This window comes from Dinoponera quadriceps, unplaced genomic scaffold (assembly GCF_001313825.1).
Source record: "Dinoponera quadriceps isolate SergipeBrazil2010 unplaced genomic scaffold, ASM131382v1 scaffold458, whole genome shotgun sequence".
Taxonomy (NCBI): Eukaryota; Metazoa; Arthropoda; class Insecta; order Hymenoptera; family Formicidae; genus Dinoponera; species Dinoponera quadriceps.
In genome coordinates this window covers 1,591,305-1,604,527 of record NW_014554796.1, presented here as the reverse complement: position 1 = coordinate 1,604,527, position 13,223 = coordinate 1,591,305, and the positions used below count along the sequence as shown (strand labels likewise).

The 13,223-nt window shown below is 45.1% G+C and overlaps 1 protein-coding gene across 2 annotated transcripts in view; it reads right to left on the bottom strand.

Annotated features, from left to right (window-relative positions):
* The window catches only part of LOC106741954 (protein Wnt-7b-like), a 49,694-nt gene that overhangs the window by 14,066 nt on the left and 22,405 nt on the right, over nucleotides 1-13,223 (bottom strand). For both annotated transcript variants that reach the window (XM_014614438.1, XM_014614439.1), the window contains exon 2: nucleotides 8,471-8,691. In XM_014614438.1, the coding sequence (XP_014469924.1) occupies nucleotides 8,471-8,691 (221 nt within the window). The remainder of the gene's footprint in view (nucleotides 1-8,470; nucleotides 8,692-13,223) is intronic.

Below are 13,223 nucleotides of genomic sequence, written 5' to 3'. Positions count from 1 at the left end.
GATAAATCGTACGATTGCTCGGGCCGCGAACAAAGACGCGACTCTACCTCGCTCTCAGAATCTGCTGGAGGTTCTCCTCGGGTACGTGGCAGGTGCCACTAGCCGTGATATTAAATAACGCCGACTAAGAGATCCCTACTATACAGCCTTGTAATATACTTAATGCGTCATTGTACGACACTCGTACTCGCGTGGCTGCGGCGACGGGGGGTCGCCTAGTATTAGTCGGGAGATCTATGGTCGTATCTCGTTTACAGTGTTCGTTACGTTAGGCCCGTGATTTACGGCTGTCCCGGCCACGGGATGACGACGGTGCAGCGGTGCGCATGATGCAACGCTCGCGGTGTCGCGCCTAAGTACGCACATTACACACGTAGTCGCGACAATATTAACATCCGGTCGATATTTCGCGATAATGAACTTAACTGTCAGTCTGATACTTCGGTAAACCACACATTGTGGGGCATAAGAATATCTTTATTAAAGCTAGATATTATATTCGGAGCTTCGAATTTCTGTTTTGCACGCATAATAAATAATATTTTCTGTCCTAAAGAATATAATTTTTTTTTTATATTGCATCTTGCTATGCTGCATATCATAACAAAAGTAGCATTTATTTTAAAGCGAAGTTAATCAGGTTTGTTGCTTTTTATTTGTGCTGTCTTTATTCATTTTATTTTGAAGACAAATACAAATCTCTGAACTGAACTAAAGACACTCTTTATAGATACTTCAGGATACTTAATCTTCAAACTTCGGCGTCAAATGTAGAATTATATCGAGGTTTCGAAGCTTCGAATATGTCGAATGATATTACTTCTAATATCTATATATCCCGTGTTTATTGCATTTTCTATATTACATTGTATCCGTCTATACAGCAATTGCCAAGATATTAGATACGACGAATACATCGGATATATGTGGGACATGCGATAATTACTCGGAGTTAAGGATTAAATTCCAAGATACACGCGTTTTCTCGAGGTGATTCGCGACTTAAGCACTGCAATTGCGTTGCTCGCGTGACGTCGCCAATGAGGCGTCGTCGCGTTTGTTATTACAAACCGCGCGAGACTTGCGAGATACCACTCTCGCGACTACCTGCTATCAGAGGATATGGGGGAAAAAAGAGTAACCCGCGGCTAACTCTCCTCGAGCGTTTTCCTGGAAGGTACTTATCGTACCGCTCCCGATGACCGGTTACATCTTAATAAGAAGGGCAGCGACAAGCGGCGCGAATTCATCGCCTCGCTCTCTCGCTTCGTTATTAATGGCCCCGGTCTCGTTGGTGATTTTCGCAGGGGCGCTTGGTCCTACACGGGGAGAGGGGGGGATACACCGGTGATATATTCATTTATTAACTAGTTTATTTATACGGGGCCTAAAGAGGCCTTGTATCCACAGACGGGGAGGGCCCCCAGGGGCCCTCGAGCGCGCCTCGGCACCGATCCATAACTCAATCCACGGATCCGCGCTCCGGTTGCCGTCGGTTTACTTTTCTACGCTCAAGTACGCTGAATTACACCGATCTCCTTCGTCTGGCCGCTCGCGCCGGTATCGTATGGCCTTCGGCGAGTAGATCAGCGCACGAGCTCGGATCGCAGCCCGTTTAGTTGTAAATGGAAATTCGTGTCTTCGCACCGGATCTTCCTACGATACTGTCCGGTGGCTGATGAATATTGCAGACACGACGAAACGAAGGAGAGATCGTCGGTGATCGATGGACGATATCCGAATTTACTCGGGTACGAAATCGTCCTCGGGCGTGCATAATCGAGCACCACATCGACGTTCCATCCGGTCTCGTAGTTATCCGAACGGAGTCGGAGCCTTGTGTATTTTAGTCGTGGAATAAATATCACTTCCGCGGATACCGCGAGCGACGAGCCCACCGATTGAGGAAGAAAGAGGGAGAAAGGGAGAGGAGGTGCACGGTAATTTTCTGTACCGATCATAAATTCTCGAGAGAGCGAGACTCCACTCTGCTCTCGCCGCCGCCGTCCCCGCACACATACGTACATGCGTACGCACGCGTCCCGTATTATTTAGCCCGGTTATTTTGCAGACGGCAAATACACGGGATTTACTCCTCCGTGGATGTTACTACCTCTATGTCCGTGAGCCGATGCTCGCTGTCGAGCCGGCCTCGGACGATCTTCCGAACAAATTAGCGGTAAGATAAAGCTGACAGAGATAGATCGACCCGCGCGATACGATTACATCGAGCTCTCGATAGCCCGCCTGCCCTCCTTCGATCGTAAAAGCCGGTCGATCGATATATACGATTCGATATATACGGCGGTAACGACGGCGCGCGATCACACGTGGGACGGGCCCTCGTGCAAATGTGGATCGTTAATTAAAGGGAAACAACAAAATAAAGATAATTAATTCTTCCAATTTTCAAAGCGGACGCTCTGGGAAACGGAGCTTCTGAGTGAGAAGAGAGAGAGAGAGTGAGATCGTCCCGCTCTTTTGTTTTACTCTCGCACGGGGAATCGCGTCCTCCACCTACCGGTTGTATCGTCATTGGCGCACCCTGTGTACGTTCAGTCACAGAACGGTTCACTGGGAAAAGAGTTTGATAACAATTACTAAACATTTAATGAAATAGTTTTAACTACACGATTTGGTTACTGTAACTGAACTATTTAGTTGAAACTATTTCACTAAATGTTCAGTAATTGTTAACTCCAAACTTTCTTTCCGTGTTGCAACACTTTTTTCTCAATGAGTTTCGCAACGCATTTCGCGTCCAATAGGAAAATGTATCTCCTAAGAATGACTAAAAAATGAGTTCTTTTAAACTTCAGACGCGGAATGCGTTCCGAAGTTTATACGCAGAAAAAAATAGTCTCAAATCAATGATAGATGTTCTCATATATAAGCAAGAATATTATAATATTTTTAGATTTTTAATCTTGAATTGAATGTAAATATTTGTACCAATATAAGTCCAATCAAGACCAAAAATCTTCTAAGAATATAATATTCTTGCTTACGTATGAGAATATCTATTCTTGACTCAAGACTAATTTTTCCTGTATAGAAAGGAAGTGTTGCAACCGTTTTTCTGTTACTGACTGTACACACACGTGCGTTTGTCGAAGCCGGCGTGCGCGCGCCATTTCGCACGCTCGTCCTCGCGATATAGCTTAATATACGTGTATATCGATGCAAAACAGGGGAATGCATCGGTCCCCGGCGCGGTGAGGAGGAGAGGACCGCAGGGGCAGGCAGACAGGTAAAGGCAGGTAGACGCAGGTAGATAGGTGTGTCCATGCGAGAGCACCGAGTGTGGGCCAGTCCAGTTATTTGAGACGGATAAGAGGTCGAGGATGAAAAAAGTACACGAGCGCGTGTGGAGCGGATATAAGTATACGGAAGGACGAGAGGGGAAAGGGTGATGAGAAAAAGGGAGGGAGAGAGAGAGAGAGAGTGAGAGAGAAAGAGAGAGTGTGTGTAAGAGGCTCTCTATCGAGTCCGACAGAAATTGATAAGGCGCTACATTAATGCTGCGTGGCCACAACGTCGATGTTATCCGAGGGTTGGGGGGGGGAGGTATGGCAGAAGAGGGTACCCCACTCGTCGTGAGCGAAGAGTACCAGACCTTCCCCTTTGTCTCCTCCGTCTTGATTCTCACGCCTTCGCCTTATCGTCCGTTCGCTGTGCGGTCCGAATTACTTTGTCATGTGCGCAATAAAATTAGCCCGCACGACGCGTTACTCGCTGATAAGGACGATAACGTGAAGAGATAAGCCGAAATATCGCGACGAGACTTTTGGCCGCTACGTTAGAGATGGGCCAGTCGTGGGAGCGATGCGAAATTAATGAGAGAGACGCGCCTCGGGATCGCGATGTGGTGTATCACGCGAGTTTTTGCGATGACGTCGGCGGGTCAGGAACCCGTCGTTCCATTCGTATGGATTTATAGAGGATAATGTACGGTCTGCCGTCGACGTAATGGATCTCTTAATTACGTCGTTTCATTTTGGCGATTAGGCGATCGCCGCCCACGCGAACCTCTCAGAAAGTCTCGCGCCCGCACGTCCCGGTCTTGCCTAATTTATGAAAATGTATTCACCGTGAATCGTCCGAGTGGGCCGTGACGTTTTCGATCGGCCTTAAGTAGCGTCGCGGCTCCCGTAATGAGCGGCCCTCTCTCGCCGACGGCGATCGCAACTGCCTAATTGCATTCAATTACAATCGTATCTATTATATCTTTCGATCTCGCTCGTGCTCGCGCGGCACGCGATTACGCGAATCAACGATAACCTGGTGAGAACCTGGAGAAAGTAGAAACACCTTGTTGAATGCTCGAATATTCTCACGAGATGCTAGAAACGAATGTCGTATTTCTTATTTGATATTTAGGATGCGTCCCAAAATGTTCTGACAACACTGACAGTATTGTTGCTGAAATCGGCATATTTCAATCGTTCCGAAATCGCTGGTAGGCTGTGACAGCAATAAGAATTGGAATGCATTTGCGGTATTATGAAATATTAGCAGACAGATACATTCACGATATAACTTATTTAAAATGTAAAGAGTGTGCAAAAATTAATTCGGAATTATAATCAACTTAACACCAATTTTAGTTGATGTACAATTATACGTATATTATTGTATATTATTGTAAATTTTATTGAAAATAATTTTAGAAATTTATTATCAGATGATGCAGAAGATTCAAATGTTTTAAAACTAATGATGAAAGTAGCCTTCTTTTCAGAAAGAATTTAAACAACATTTTAACAATCAGTCGCAATACTGAACTTGCACTATCTCGGGATAACGTGCGAAATCAACTGAGAGTCAGCAGTTTCCTAGGACTTGTTAAATTGCGTGAATAATTCAACTTTCGTTAAAAAAGCGACGCAGTCGGCGTAATAAAAGTTACAACATTTTTTTCGATAAGTTTCGCAATGCTTTTGGTGCTTTTAATAATAGAATTCATTTTTTAATAATACTCAAGAGATACATTTTCCTTCACAAAGTGTATTGCGAAACTCGTCGAGAAAAATGTGTTGCAACTTTTATTACGCCGACTGCACGTAATACTAGCTTGCAGCATACTGAAAACGATTTCAGAATGCAAACACAGTACTACCAGTACCGTCAGCACATTTGTTTATTACACAATGCACAACACAGCCTTATTTGTCTTATTATGCGAGTCCTAGACTTGACAGGCGTGTCTGGCCTTCCTACATCAGCTCGTACGTATGCAATCGTTCGACAAGTTTTAACGAAGCTTGTTAATCGCGTTTAATTTGAGTCCATCTATATGTGTGCGGATTATACGGAGTGCATAATGTGAGCGTTTTAAGAGCGGAGAAATATCTTAAAGCGTATATCGCCGCACTTAGCTTCGGCATGTCGAGCGGCCCCGTTAATTTCACTAATTAAGTTAGCGACCAACCGACCTACCCCCGTCTCTTACGTGCCTTATTTATACTTTTTTTTTTGCGCATTAATTTCTGGCTTTCGTATTTCTGCTCGGACTTCCTCGATGCCGCCGCTGTTTTCGCTTTATTCTGCTCGCCGGCGAGCGCGCAAATGTTTCCGCTCTTTCATCTTGAAAAAAACGTTTCTGAGCACGCCGAGCGATGCGCTTTTCTTCGATTTTAGATTTCGCGATATCATTGAATTAAAATTAGCAGCGGCAACGGAGATTCGCAATCTTATTAAATGCTCGGTCGTGTTTCCGCGACGTGATCATCACGTGTAAAAATTCTGTGCGCCGTTTAGAAGCCGCATAAATTTCGCGTGTAAGATACGTAGTCGGGAATAACGATCGTCGTTTCAACATGATAAACTTGTAATTATTTATCGGATAGCGACGTACGCCTTCGTGACTTACGCGAATATTCGCATGCAATTACGATAATTTTCCCTTCGACGTCTCTCACGGTGTTCTGTAGCCGCCTGTACGTTTTATTCAGTGTGGAATTCCAGAAGCCATAACCCGCGCGCTTCTCGATGATGACGGACGGGCCTCGTACAATGGCAACAAGACGGCTAACAAAATGCATAACCGTTTTGTTGCGCGTTATAAATCACAGCGCGTTTGCTAGGCTTTACTCTTCGGTTCCTCGGCGGCTTTAATCCATCCGGTTAATCATGAAAAATCGTCGTCCTGCTCCACCGCAGAGAGCGCGTGTATTCGCTGCACATTTCGTGTACAGAGTGTTTCACGTCAGGGTTTCGCCGTTCAAGAGCGGAATTCAATGGCAAAAGACATTCCAGCCGACCGGTAAAAAATCATATTACTGCGATTAGCTATCCTTTTGCCTCAAATTTTTTTTCTCCTTTTTTATTCTTGTCTCACCCCCTCTACTCGAGACGCTCGAGGATGCTCAAGCTGCGAAATGCGACATCCTGTATGTCGCCGAAGAGAGATCCTCGACGTGGGACGTTTATCCCCCGGCTCGCGTTTATGGTTTTTAACGTCGAGATGACAAATATGTCGTATTTAACGATATTTATGTGAACGGATCACATTAGCTTCCGCTCACAGGACCGGGGATTATCTTGTCCCCGAGAAATATCGCTTTCGCCGTTTGTCACCGAGCAACCTGCGTGGCGCGGCGCGTCGCTTGATATTAAGTTACTCCTTACGGCCGAAAATTAAGAGTGCCGAATACGGACGCCTGTCATATATCAAGCGCTCCTTTAAATAATTACGTGTTGTATCTCGCGTGGGATACTTGACCTTTCTTTTTTGCTCGCTTCTCTCGGTTATCTGCGAGAAGGCGTCGAATCGGGCGGATGTAACTTTATGCCAGAGCTAAGAAAAATTTTGAGAACATCTTACGTCAAGAAAATTGAAAGAGAAGGAGAGAGAAATCCCGAGAAATTTCTCCATGATTAAGAAAAAAATCGCAGGCACCTAGGGGGTCTAAAATGGTGCACGCGATAAATGAAGAAAGACACGTGTTTTCAAAATGTACGTCTCATATCAGTTTTTAACTGTACCAAGTTACGACGCGACGATCTCGGGCCTCGAACATAAGTTATTCGCGTGCTGCGTGCCCGGCGTGGAGCCTGCAGCACGACGAAACGGTAACACGAGAAACCGGACCCTACTTTGTACGGGAATGCATCTGCGCTTGTGTGGGAACGTACGTGTGGTAGCTCACTACCTTGCCGTTTCGCTGATTTCCATGGCGATAAAAGCGCGCTACCGCGGTCCCGCATCTTGTCCGCAAAATTCTAATCGCTATAAAAATGTGCTCAAGTGCCGGCATAAAGTGTCCTCTCGAATTAGCATTAGGGCGATTTGGATGAAGCGCTTAATTTCGGTATTTACTGAATCGCGCAGAAAAGGCAAGGAAGTTCACAAAAAAAAACATTAATCTTAAATCAATAATAGGAATATTCTCATATATAAGCAAGAGTATTGCAATCTTTTTAGAAGATGTTTGATTTGATTGCATTTGTACTGATGCATTACTTGCATTCAATTCAAGACTACTTTTAAATTCTTCTAAGAATATAATATTCTTGCTTATATATGAGAATATATATTATTAATTCAAGACTATTTTTTTTATGTGATGATATGATTGAATCTTGGAAGAAAAGAGTCAGTTCGGAGAGAAAATAGTATATCACTTAACGAAGGATCCCCTTCTGTATATATATTTTTAAATTTCTTTCGTAATTAAAAAAATTTTCAAGTCAACCCCATTGTCAGGTATAATGATTCGTACGAGCGGAACGCTTGTCTTGTTGCTTTACCGTTACACATGCATTTCTATTAGTCCACCATTGAATGTTCTATATAAAAATGTATATCACTCTTTATTTATTGGCCTTATGAAATTATGGGCTACGATACTCATACTCATACGCGAGGTGTGCGTTTTGATTTATTAACACAGCGGCCCGTTAAAAACGTTGAGATACACAGGGCTACAACCGTTGATATATTCAACTATTCGCTAGCCACGGGAAACCGTAATATTTTTCACGGTTAACTATATGGGCTCGCACGGTATATTAATTCGATCCCGAAATCGTGCCTTTAATCATTGGAAGTACTCTCGATAATTGGGGAGAATCCAGCGGTGGGACGTAAATTGATAGATCAACGATAAAGCACCGGGGATTCTTAATGAAAAGGTCATCATTATAAAATACGCGTGAGCTATCTAATAGAACGCGAGAATGATGTAGTGGCTATATGCCTGACTCGAAATTTATCGAAGATGTTCTGACACGCACACGTACATGTACGGTTCATCCGTGTATACTAAGTAGTAAGTTATATAATTTTATGCGTGTGTCTAGAAGGAAAAAGGAGGCAGAAAGAAGATAGAGATAGAAAGAAGACAGATAGAGAGATAGATGAATAGAGGAAGAAAGAGAAGGAAAACTGACGACGAATTTTAATATTTCGTCGGGGGGGTGTGGGAGCGTAATAAACATGGAGTACGAATGACAGAACAATTCTTACCTACTACCACCACGTGGCCAAAGACCTGATCATTGGCCACGTGGGAGCAGTTCCAACGATGATGCCTGAATTGGTGCCGACACTCGCGAAGACCCAGAGCGGCACCCTCGCCCACCGCGGGCATCGCGTGCGGCGCTTTCCTGCACTGCTCGCGTTGACTTTTCGCCAAGCCGGGGATGCGGCCGCAGACAGCCGCACCGACTACCACCGCTCCGACCACCCTGAAACAAAAAGATCCGTAGTCAGAATAAAATGCTAAAGCATGCTGTGGATGCGAGGATGAACTTTATCTTTTTTTCATCTTCAATCCCGCGTTAAATGTGACGATTCATTTACGGAACTATGAATTGTCGACCATCAGTCCTGAACAAGTAGGACCAACATTTAAAAACTAAAGAACAATTTAAAGGGAAACAATTATTGAGTCGCTGCTACACTGCAAATACAAATGTTATTTTAACTGAGGCTTTTCTTACACATTTCTTGCTGTTTTAAATCGCGTCATTAAACGGCAAGAAATGTGTAAAAAGAGCTTCAGTCAAATGTGTCATATTTAGGTATTTATGCGCGTAAAAATAACTTACTAGAATTTGCAATTTTATGATCTTACGAACTTTTGCAAGAACCTAATAGAGAAGTTACGCGCGCTTCGTATAATACCGTCATAAATTTTCCCCCGTATGGCCGCGGCTGATACGTACTGCGTACGAGGTTTTACGCATACGTGAGAGAAGCAGAACTTGAAAAATTTCACAGCCATCCGTCTTCCCTGTCCTTGTTTCGACACTTTGACGAGCAAGCTGCGAACAGCGATTAACAGGTGCTAAGAGCGATCTGCCGACAAGCTGAAACTCGATACCCGCAGCCTCCCACTGGTCCGTTGCGTAATTTATATCCCACAAAGCGAGCGTCTCACGAGCGTAAGGTCCAAGTGTCCTTACGAAGCGTGTCCCGTCTCTCCGTCCATGTTTCAATTGCCCTCCGCGCGGAGAAATTAGAGTGGTATAAAAAAGTATCACACTTGGATCACTCGGAAAGTGACTCGCAGTATCGTACAGTCCATTCGTCATCTCGCGACGAGCCATAAATATGCCTTTCATCGGGCCACTTACGATTCTGTTATTCCTTCCTGATCGGCAATGAAATATTAAGGCGCTCCGAGCACTCGCAGGGGTGAGTTATCAAGTAGTCCCCGGGACGAAGAGAAAGAGAGCGGCTTACGACGCGGTTTGCGGAAGGGAGAAGGATGGGCAGGTTGGATTTCTGAGAAGCATGAAATTGCGATGATTACACCGCGTCCCCGGGGCGAGAGTTATTTGCATTGGAATGCATCGCGCCGCTCTCGCGGTGGCCGAATCTCGCCACGTGGTGGGACGATGTACAGGGGCCCCGCGTGGCTCGCGCGAAAACGAGGGGTCGCCCGAAATCGCCCGCGGCTGGCTCTCGCGCATAAACGAGGAAGACGTAGACGCGCGAGAGGGAGGGGGCCGTTTTCGTGCGCGTCCCGCGACTCCCCGTCGTCGGGAAGATGCAATCGCGCGCGGGGCCCGCCGAGGTGAAGACGTCCCGCGTCGTTTTTCATAATAATACGACCGCCGCTCGACGGATTCCTCGGCCGTGCGCGCACCGTCCTACACCGTGTCCCAGTACGGGCCCCGTTACGTAAATTCGCGCGGGATATACACCAACTAGAGACACGAGGGCGTTAAATGTTAACGGCCACGCTCTTCCGATTAATTACGCGCTCGGTACGTCACTCGTTAGCCTTAATTAAACGCGGCTTGCACCGATACCTCGAAGGCATGTCACGGACGGTGGTAGCGCTCACTCATTTGTCTCCATCGCTCGTTACGCGGTTAAGGCGTGCTTTATCACGACTGCGTTCACGATCCGTCGCTTTCGTCGGAATTGCTTCACGGCGTGTCTCGTCTTTCTCGCTGAAAGAAGATCGATGATGCAGTAATTGTTTTAAACTTCTCCCACACAGAAAGTCGCAACTCTCTCTCTCTCTCTTTCTCCCTTCCCCTCTCGTATTAATCGGATTACATGAATTATTAAAATACGTATCCCCCCCCTGGGAGAGTTTGCGTAGCCGTGTCTTCTCTTTAGTATGCTGGCCAGGCACGAGAGAACAACCGACTCCGCGTACATGCGTTCAGCAGCAATCCACACGTAGCCATTAGCGCGTAATGTATAACATTACGCCCGCCTCATACGGAGGCTAATGGTGCGCTATTTGCAACAGGGTACCGCGGCACCGTTCGCCAACGACCGCTAAAGCCGCTGTCGGGACGATTTTTCAATCATGTCGCTCGTTTGGATTTTTAGTCGGTCTTCGCCGGACGCTACCGTTATCATCCCCCCGGTGGAGTTACAACCGACGAGAGAGAAAAATATATATTTTCAACAGCGATATCCGAAGGAAAGTTCGTCCTGCAAGAGAGATCACGAAGTCGTGATAACGCTTTTCGCGATCGGACATGCTCGACGTTCCGTCGCGAATTCGAATGATATCGATTTGCCTTTATTACAGCCAAAGATATCTGGCGCGCGATTTATTATCGTGATCAAACACCGTGCGATACACGTATCCCTCTGTCATTTGGCATTACCAATATTGCTCTAACAACGACTTCGGGCGTGTATGATAGAGGAGGAGAAGTACGATGAAACGAGAGGGAGCGCAAATTTCTGAAAAAACGAGGAAGTCGAGGGAAATGATCGGTCTCGCGTCGGCGATACCTCGATCGTAATAAGCTGTTGATAAGCTACTGTTAAAATGCTTTTGATACCGCCGCGCGGTACATAGGAAGTACGTGAAATTCGACATGTTTTCCCCGCAGAAATGCGTATCAATTCGTATTGCAGTAGGTCCGCAAAGTATCATTAGCGACGCATTCTTCGCTCAAGACACTCCCCTGCGAGGCTAATTCTCGGATATAAAATGTCGAATGCCTTCGCGTTTCTACTCGCACAGATGACGTATAATCGGCCGTATAATCTTCGCGAGAACTCGTCTAAACGCTTCAATCTGGCTCACCCCGAGACTTCCTTATCCCGCCGTGCATCGATCTTTACCGTCATACCGCGCGATTTCTCATCACGGCATTTTTCGGCGGAAAGTGAATCACGATCCGGCGATTCATCTGAGGACCGCAACCGCAGCTCGCGTTTTTCGAGAGGAACTTCCGTGCGGTTAGCCGCAGAGATCAAAATGAAATCCTCCCGCCACACCTTCGTGAATGATATATCAGTGTTGGATAAAGTAGTATTCGACATATTTGAAGCTTCGATATAATTTGACGTTTGGCGACAAAGTTCGAAGATTCGAGAACTCGAATTATTCGGAGATTCGAAACATCGATGTTGTTAATAGAACTAATTTTGGAGAGTGCAACAAATTGCTGTGATAATTAGAGAATAACAGTTTAACTTAGGTAATATTGAGACGTTCTAAAATGTCGTGAAGATATCTTTAAGACAATAAGGCGCCTAAAGGACGTGCGTATTGTTTGGATAAATATCTTTAATTCATTTCTGAGATTTTTGTATTTGTCTAGTTTAAAACAAAGTGAATGAAGAAAACACAACAATAAACAACAAATCTCGTTAATTTTATTTTAAAATAAATGCAAATTTTGCTATGCAGGACAAATTACATTTTTTCAGACGATAAATATTATTTACTATACTGTAAAAAAATTATCCATAAATAATGGTCCACTGATATTTTTGTGTTATTTTAACATGAGAATATGTTAGAAGGTACACAAATATATGTTAAATTAACATATTCTTGTTAGAGTAAAACAAAAATTTCAGTGGAGACGATCACGATTAAAAGTTCGGAAAATTCTAAATAATAATACAGAAGCGAGCAGAGGCACGCTCTGGAAAGGATCAATCTTAAAAGGAAGCTCTAATCTGACTATCGCTTTTGCTCCGGGACATCCGGCTTGACGTAAATCCCCCGAGTGATTCGTGGCGGTAGAAGTATTTGATAATGCTGGGTTACACGGCAGATTACACGTGGATTGACGTTAGAGACGTATAGTTGATACGGGGAATCGGTAGTGCCCGCTTTGGCGCTTCCCTTCGCTCCGCTCCGATGATATCTCGATAATAATCGCGGCGTGTGACACCGCGGGGGTTCCGCGGGACAGACAAGCAGGCTGTATAATACGACGAAACTGCGTCGCTCCGCTTGCTCGAATAACTGTAAATCTTTGTAATGGCTGGCGCGATGATATCGCAGATACCGTCGCGAAACGCTCACCCGCCGTATCTCCCGAAAGAAAAACGGATGTTTCGCTATCTATTTTCAAAAAAATCGCTCAACTGGCAGAGACATGATCGCGATCGATAAAAATTTACACGTGCAATTCCAGCGTTATTTTAATACATTCGACTGACAGAAAGTAGCACGTTCGGTAATCGCCTCGTTGCGAAAACGTATCAGAGACACGCCAGCCGAAAAAAGGGGGAAAAAACTTTCCGCGGTAATGTGCCACAATTATGGAGATAATGGATCGCTATTATTTTTTGCAAACTTCGCCTACATTGTAGAGATACCACGAGGCATGGATAAATACCATCTGCGTGATCAATCGCGTTTATCGCAGGGTATACTTAGGAAGGAGAGAGAGAGAGGTAAAGAGCGAAGGGGGGAGAGAACGGTAGGCAGTAGCAGCGGACTTAATAATTACAGAGGTCGGTACGCACGCGTGTCTATGTCTTTCGAGATCTCGATGCA